Source organism: Oncorhynchus mykiss, chromosome 9 (genome assembly GCF_013265735.2).
Source record: "Oncorhynchus mykiss isolate Arlee chromosome 9, USDA_OmykA_1.1, whole genome shotgun sequence".
NCBI lineage: Eukaryota > Metazoa > Chordata > Actinopteri > Salmoniformes > Salmonidae > Oncorhynchus > Oncorhynchus mykiss.
Window position 1 is genome coordinate 42,423,040 of NC_048573.1, and position 8,472 is coordinate 42,431,511.

General features: G+C 44.1%; 1 protein-coding gene across 1 annotated transcript; it reads left to right on the forward strand.

Annotated features, from left to right (window-relative positions):
- Nucleotides 1-2,042: 2,042 nt before the first annotated feature.
- LOC110532129 (putative beta-lactamase-like 1) lies at nucleotides 2,043-8,014 on the forward strand. Its single transcript, XM_021615752.2, has 6 exons — nucleotides 2,043-2,789; nucleotides 4,606-4,712; nucleotides 4,935-5,092; nucleotides 5,284-5,513; nucleotides 5,797-5,902; nucleotides 6,202-8,014. Exons 1-6 carry the CDS (start codon nucleotides 2,684-2,686, stop codon nucleotides 7,184-7,186), a joined length of 1,692 nt encoding a protein of 563 aa, XP_021471427.2. The 5' UTR covers nucleotides 2,043-2,683; the 3' UTR covers nucleotides 7,187-8,014.
- The last annotated feature ends 458 nt before the right edge of the window (nucleotides 8,015-8,472 follow it).

Genomic DNA, 8,472 nt, shown 5'->3' on the forward strand with positions numbered 1-8,472 from the left:
GATGAGAGTAGCGGGTAACTGAACCCAACTGTGATGGAATTTAGACCTCTATAGTCAATGCACGGACGCAGACCTCCCTCCTTCTTCTTCACAAAAAATAAACTTGAGGAGGCAGGTGAGATGGAGGGCCGAATCTACCCCTGTCCCGGAGATTTGGTGACATATGTCTCCATAGCCACCGTCTCCTCCTGTGACAGGGGATACACGTCACTCCTGGGAAGTGTATATTTGAGATTCTTCAAAGTAGCCACCCTTTGCCTTGATGACAGATGTGCACACGCTTGGCATTCTCTCAACCAGCTTCATGAGGTAGTCACCTGGAATGCATTTCAATTAACAGGTGTGTCTTGTTAAAAGCTATTTGTGGAATTTCTTTCCTTAATGCGTTTGAGCCAATCAGTTGTGTGTAACAAGGTAGGGTTGGTATACAGAAGATAGCCCTATTTGGTAAAAGACAAGTCCATATTATCGCAAGAACAGCTCAAATAAGCAAAGAGAAATAACAGTCCATCACTACTTTAAGACATGAAGGTCAGTAAATGCGGAAAATGTAAAAACCTTAAATGTTTCTTCAAGTGCAGTCGCAAAAACCATCAAGCGCTATGATGAAACTGGCTCTCATGAGGACCGCCACAGGAAAGGAAGAGCCAGTCAACCCTGCCTCAGAGGATACGTTCATTAGAGTTACCAGCCTCAGAAATTCCAGCCCAAATAAATACTTCATAGAGTTCAAGTTACAGACATCTCAACATCAACTGTTCAGAGGAGACTGTGTAAATTAGGCCTTCATGGTCGGATTTCTGCAAAGAAACCACTACTAAAGGACACCAATAAGAAGAAGAGACTTGGTTGGGCCAAGAAACACGAGCAACGGACATTAGACCGATGGAAATCTGTCCTTTGGTCTGATTAGTCCAAATTTGAAATTTGTGGTTCCAACCACCGTGTCTTTGTGAGACACAGAGTAGGTGAACAGATGATCTCTGCATGTTTGGATCCCACAGTGAAGCATGGAGGAGGTGTGATGGTGTGGGGGTGCTTTTCTGGTGACACTGTCAGGGATTCATTTAGAATTCAAGGCACACTTAACCACAGCATTCTGCAGCGATATGCCAGCTCTTAGTGGGACTATCATTTGTTTTTCAACAGGACAATGACCCAAAACACACCTCCATGCTGTGTAAGGGCTACTTGACCAAGGAGCATGATGGACTGTTGCATCAGATGACCTGGCCTCCTCAATCATCCGTCCTCAACCCAATTGAGATGGTTTGAGATGAGTTGGATCTCAGAGTGAAGGAAAAGCAGCCAACAATTGCTCAGCATATGTCGGAACTCCTTCGAGACTGTTGGGAAACATTCCTCATGAAGCTGGTTGAGAGAATACCAAGAGTGTGCAAAGCTGTCATCAAGGGAAAGGGTGGCTACTTTGAAGATCTAAAATATAAATATATGTTTAAAACTTTTTGGTGTTACTACATGATTCTATATGTGTTTGTTCATAGTTTTGATGTCTTCACTATTATTTTACAATGTAGAAAATAGTCCAAATAAAGAAAAACCTTTGATTGAGTAGGTGTGTCCAAACTTTTGACTGGTACTGTATGTACAATTTGTTTATGATGTTGACCTGAAACAAGGAAAATGATATAATAATTACAAATATATATATTTAAAAGAAAATTTGAGGCTGCAAATAAAACCACCAGCCGGCCAATTTGTTTATGATGCTGAGTTGAAACAAGGAAAAATATACTATAATAAAAAATATTTATTTCTAAAAGAAAACTTGAGGTTGCAAATAAAATCACCAGCGGGTTTTATTTGCTAGGGGAACCCTGGTATAGAGTGTGATTTGTGAAGTGAATCAATTCGCCCTCCCACCGTTCAGCTTGAACTGATTTTATTGCTGAGGATGAGAGCTTAAGGGTTCCCTCCTCTCCTAGGCCTTCTCCAGCATGGCTTTACAGCAGAATCTCTGGGGATTATGACGTCACGGCCCCTAGTTTGCGGACAGGGAATTGAATCACCCATTCAGGGATCACCGACTAGGATTAAGTGTGGGTAGGTAGTAGCAGGTAGCAAGTGAATGATTGGGATCCATTGGTTACTGTACATGTATTGTATGTCTCTGTGAAAGAGTACTGAAGTAAATGGAGAGGTTGGATGGTGGGGTTTTGCTAGCATCCTACTGAAGATGAAACATCAGTGACGTGAGAAGTTTGGGTTTTGTGGAACTTCTCTCAGCTGGAAAAGTGAGCATACTGAGTGGTAAGTCGGTTGCACTGTATTTATACAGTCAACAGGATTCTATCTATGAAAGTACATATTATCGCATTAGCACTTGGCATTGACAGTGTTCTGGCTTGTATTGCTATAGGCTACAATAGGCTTGTATTGCTATAGGCTTGTATTGCTACAGGCTACTATAGGCTTGATGCAACAAGCTTCTGTTTCAATGTCATGTTTTCTTTTGGAAAGACATTAACTACTGTTGTGTTAATCAGACGTTTTTTTTTATCCCCTAACCAATTTATCCTCACATGCCAAAGAATACTTAATTAGGAAATCTATTTGATTGAGGACAATTAGGATTCCATTGATAAAGACTGTAAGAGGTGCAACTAACTTTCATGTCATTTCCAGCCTGTCCAACTTTGGGCAAGAACACCAGACCAGCAAGATGAAGGTGAAATGGACCAAGTTAGGCATGGTGGTCTTTTTGCTGATATCCTTGGTCATGACGGGATGCTTTATTTGGCAGTACAGGATGCCAAAATTAAAAATAGGTAAGAGTCAAAAAATAATTTCCCCTCCCATGTGTGGTTCCATACATCCACTGATTCAAGAGCCATTCTTGTGTGTTCTAATGGGGGACCGTTGAGGTGTAGCCATTTCGCCCAAGCAGACAAAAATACTTAGATGTGGGTTTTAACATGGAAACACTTTTGTACATGTGGCTTCCTTATCCTCTTTGGCTTAATTGCTCGTTTGCAGGGGCTGCTGGGGATTACACAAAGCTGCTGGATTACCGGGCCCTTTAATGCAGGCTTTAACACCAGGGGCGGGAGGGAGGAAGAGTATGAAGTGGTACGAAAGTGGGTGTTCCTGTACAGGACACATACTGTAGATCAGGCATGTGCACAAATAGGGGTCTACCTGTGCCCTGAGCACCTGCTCCTTTGTCCTCTCACTCAAGTGTACTTTTGGGTGGTTGTATAGTTATTATTTGTATTATAATTATACCACCACCCCCAGCACCCCCTGCAGCATGAGATTTGAGGAACACTTGATTTATATATTTATCAATATTTGGTCTGGTTGGCTGACAGCCTATGCGCAGCAGAGCGAAGCAGAAAGACATAGAGAGGAGCAGCTACATCTGCGACCCTCTGACCTCCGATCCTTCTTGCACTGTGTCAGGTCAGCAGAGCAGCAGCAACACAGGTAGTCTACACTCTAGCTACCCACCGTACAGTGCCTTCAGAAAGTATTCATACACATTATTCCACATTTTGTGGTGTTACACACAATGACAAAGTGAAATCTTGTTTTTAGAAATGTATCTAATTCACATAAGTATTCCCACCCCTGAGTCAATACTTTGTAGAAGCACCTTTGGTGGTGTTTACAGCTGTTACATAGTATTTTTGGGTAGGTCTCTAAAATATGAAGAGTGGTACTCAGTAAAGTGTTGTGTCGGGTTTTGCCCCTAACATTTGCCACATTTTATGCAGTATTTGTGTCTTGTTGCAAACAGGATGCATGTTTTGGAATATTTGAATTCTGTACAGGCTTCCTTCTTTTCACTCTGTCATTTCGGTTAGTATCTTGGAGTAACTACAATGTTGTTGATCCATCCTCAGTTTTTTCCTATCACAGCCAGTAAACTCTGTAACTGTTTTAAAATCACCATTGGTCTCATGGTGAAATCCCTGAGCAGTTTCCTTCCTCTCCGGCAACTGAGATAGGAAGGACACGTGTCTTTGTAGTGACTGGGTGTATTGATATACCATCCAAAGCCTAATTAACAACTTCACCATTGCTCAAAGGTATATTCAGCGTCTGCTTTAAAAAATTAAAAAAATACAAATCTACCAATAGGTGCCCTTCTTTGTGAGGCATTGAAAAACCTCCCTGGTCTTTGTGGTTGAATCTGTGCTTAAAATTCACTACACTAGTTGCTATCTAGAACCTGAAGCGGTTCGTCTGTCGCCATACGCTCAGGTGGGTGCCCTCTTTTCATTTTGAGCACCTGCCCCGTGAAAGGTCTGTGCATGGCCCTGCTGTACATAGCCTGGTACAGAATAACATAAACTGGCAACAGAATGAGTATTGTCTACCATTTGTAACACAGACAAATCCTCACATCAGATAGTAAATTACACAACTAATATGTGAGATAAGGTGACCTAAAACAACCACAATGGTTAAATGTCACCACTTTAACATAATGGGACCATGTTGCCAAAGAGAATTGGATGAACCTCCCTCACTCAAACAGTCTTTTTCTGTTGCAACTGAAAATGATTGGCCCAGTTTGGTACCACGTGAAGTGTGATTCACCACCTGCACTTGTTACACCCCCTTTCTTTCTGTCCACAGGCAATGTTGTGAACATTGAGGTGAAGGAGGAAAAGTTGTGCCCTCGTTTCCCTGAGCCAGTACTCCTGGAACATCCCATCCCTGCACTCAAGGAAGCATTAGAAAAGGTCGACAATAACATTTCAAATCGTGAGATCATGAATGGAATTTGTTTGATAAAAAACGTAAATTAGACAAGCACTAGATATACAGACATGTGTAGCTACCTATTGGCATTGACTTTACTTGACTTTGTCAAACATGACAGATTTGCCCTTGTGTTGTTTTTGAGGCAGAACGCACAACATGCACATTTTTCTTCACAAGATGCCATTTTTTTCCCCATACAGATAGATGTTGTCCTAAGGTTAAGTATTCATGACACTACACTACCAGCTCTGTCTGCCATCGTTGTCTTCAACGACTCTGTGTTGTGGAACGGAAACTTTGGCAGAAGGAACGGGAGTGATCCCTCCTCGCCCCCACCCAATGAATACACGGTGTACAGGTGAGCTCTGCTCTCCTCTGTTGTTAAAACATTAGTTAGAAGCATGTTAGATGAGATTTACATGATTTCTGTGACAGATTTGTGTCTATTTCCAGAGACTTGGTCAGGTTGACAATGAGAATATTGGGGGATTTGCCACAAAGGTGAATGGTTGCAGGAGTAATAACACTCAACAACTGTTTCCCCAACAGAATTGCAAGTCTCTCAAAGATCTTCCCGACACTGATGCTGTACAAGCTTTGGGAGGAGGGGAAGGTGGCCTCCTTGGATGACCCTTTGGAGAAGTATGCGGCAAACTTCACCATCAAGAACCCGCTGGGGAAGCGGCGGGGAGTAGTGGATGTCAAGGCTGGTTCTGACAGAGATACCCAGCCACGCTCTCCCTCTGTCACCCTGCGCAGGATGGCCGGTCAGCTCTCTGGTGAAGGCACTCTTCCTCTTCATGACTGTACATTAACCTTAGCTTACCTTGGCCATTGCGTGAGTGGAGAGAGAGGCTATACTTAGATCGAGACATGTCCCTAATGATGGCGGTAATAAGCTCCTGGCCTATTAGCCTTTTCTCCTGACCAGATCCCTCGGACTGTGCTGTAATGTAATGTACCTGAGGAAAGCACTACGTGATAAAGGAAGTTCCCTTGTACATTCCTTTGACTCCAGAACGTTTGACATTATTTTGACTCCAGAATTTGTTTCGTCTTCAGGGTTACCCAGACGGCTTCGGTCAACAAATCTACTCTGGGGTGGAGACACAGAGGCTGCTATAGATCTATTACAGGATGATGTCCTGGTGGCAGACCCAGGCACCAAGTAAGATGCACCTCATTCCCCTTCCTGTTAAGAGCTTATCCAATCAATTTTGGTAAAGGGTGGTGGTGATTTAATGTGACTGTGACATGGGGTTGCAGGTTACCCTAGTGGTTAAGAGCGTTGGTCCAATAACCAAAAGGTTGCTGGTATGAATCCCAAAGCCGACTAAGGGAAAATTCTGTTGACGTGTCCTTGAGCAAGGCACTTAACCCTAATTGCTCCTGTTTCACTCTGGATAAACGTGTCTGCTAAAATGACTTAAATGTCAAAATCACCAATACTTCCTCTCGCTTCCCTAGATGTCACTACAGCAACGTGGCCTTCTCTTTATTGGCTAATGTCTTGGCCGAGAACTTTGCAAAATCCGACTACGAGAGCTGGGTGTCCGACAACATCCTGGAGCAGCTGGGGATGGAGGACACAGGCTTTGATATAACCCCAGCCATTCAGAGCCAGATGGCAGTGGGCGTGTACAGCAGCGGCCAATCGGCACCCCTCTACGACCTGGGCTGGTATCGGCCCGCTGGCCAGATGTACTCCACGGCGGCCGACATGGCCAAACTAGCCATGGTGCTTCTGGGGGCTTACAGCCGGCCCCTCCTCCAACATGACACCCTGAAGACCCTGCTGACCCCTCTGTTTCGCTGCCACCAGGGCTACTTCGCCAACTACACCGGCACACCCTGGGAGGTCAACGAGCAGCTGGGCTACGAGGTGGTTCGTAAGGACGGAGACCTGGACGGCTACGCCACCACCTTCTCCCTGGTTCCTCGACTGAAGCTGGGCCTGGTGGTGCTGATGGCCGGGGTGAGGCCGCCAATAATGGACGGGGATCTGGTCACTCAGGCCTACAGCCATCTCATCCCAGCCATGGAGAGCGCTTTCAGGAATGCACAGCGCAAGCTCTCGCCGCCGCCCGACCCCACGCCCTATGTGGGTCTCTTCACCTACCAGAACATGACCTTCTATGAGATAAAGGCGAGTTTGGGCGGGGTGCTGGTCATGCAGCAGTTTGGGCCCCAGGTGGACACCATGATGCTGGCCAAGTACAGGACTATCAGGCTGGACTTCCTGCAGGAGAGGGTGTTCAGGGTAGTGTTCGAGGGGGAGTACCCCTGCAAGCTGAAGGTCAACAGCATCTCAGTGTCTCTGGAGACCCAGGACAGGCAACTCTTTAACTTCTATTATTTCAACAAGAAGGGCGTGTCGCCTGGATTCGACTCTCCTGGGCTCAACACTTACAAAGTGCTCCGGATAGCTCGACGGCCAATCTTCAACAGTTAAACCCTGAACTGTTTTTATTGTATGGAATCACAGATGGAATTCTGGATTTTAAGTGGATCATTTCAGAGCCTGAACAGTATGCAGAGACTTTGGAATTTAAATTTTTCTACCCTTTCAAATGCTTATTTTTTTTTATGTGTATGACGTGAATGAGTAAATTGTTGTTTTTCCTACAGTGAATGTCAGAGGGCCTTGTTATTGTGTTCTGTAAAGTAGTGCAATTGTAAGTCGTTTTATAATTCTCTTATCTTCAATGTCAATTGTCTTCCATGCAAATATCATGCTGTCTCTTGCGTGAAGTTATTCTTATTGAATGATGCATCATTAAGGTTACATGAAGGTTAAATTAAATGGGTGCGTTATATTGTTTGTTATACTGTGGTGACACATTCTTTCTGTTACCTTGTTACTTCAATGAAAGAAGCTGTCGTCACGATGATAGGTATTTGTCTCACAACAAAATATGACTGTGGTGAAAATTCTGTAAGCTAATGTCCACTTTTCTCACTTTTAATTCATTTAAGTGCCTCAAATGACCTTGGGAAAGAAAATCCTGTTGTCTAAATGTTTTGTCTCCACATTTTAGATGGCAAGTGCAGAGCTCCCTGGCCTAAAGGAAAACTCCATCCAAAAACGATATTTGTGGATTTGTTTTGTTAGTCCATTGTTGATATAGTCCCAAAATGTTTTGCATGTCAGGAAAACAAGTTTCAAGATATGTAACTTTCAAAATACAATAATACTGCATTCATACAACGCAATTATACAAAATTGAGTAGAGTCCATATGCTGTCAACACAAATAAACTAAAAGAATAAAAGAAACGTCCTCTCACTGTCAACAGCGGTTATTTTCAGCAAACTTAACATGTGTAAATATTTGTATGAACATAAGATTCAACAGCTGAGACATAAACTGAACAAGTTCCACAGACATGTGCCTAACAGAAATGGAATCATGTGTCCCTGAACAAAGGAGGGGGGGGTTCAAATCAAAAGTAACAGCCGGTATCTGGTGTGGCCACCAGCTGCATTAAGCACTGCAGTGCATCTCCTCCTCATGGACTGCACCAGATTTGCCAGTTCTTGCTGTGAGATGTTACCCAAGGCACCTGCAAGTTCCCGGACATTTCTGGGGGGAATGGCCGTCGCCCTCACCCTCCGATCGAACAGGTCCCAGACGTACACAATGGGATTGAGATCCAGGCTCTTCGCTGGCCATGGCAGAACACTGACATTCCTGCCTTGCAGGAAATCACACACAGAACGAACAGTATGGCTGGTGGC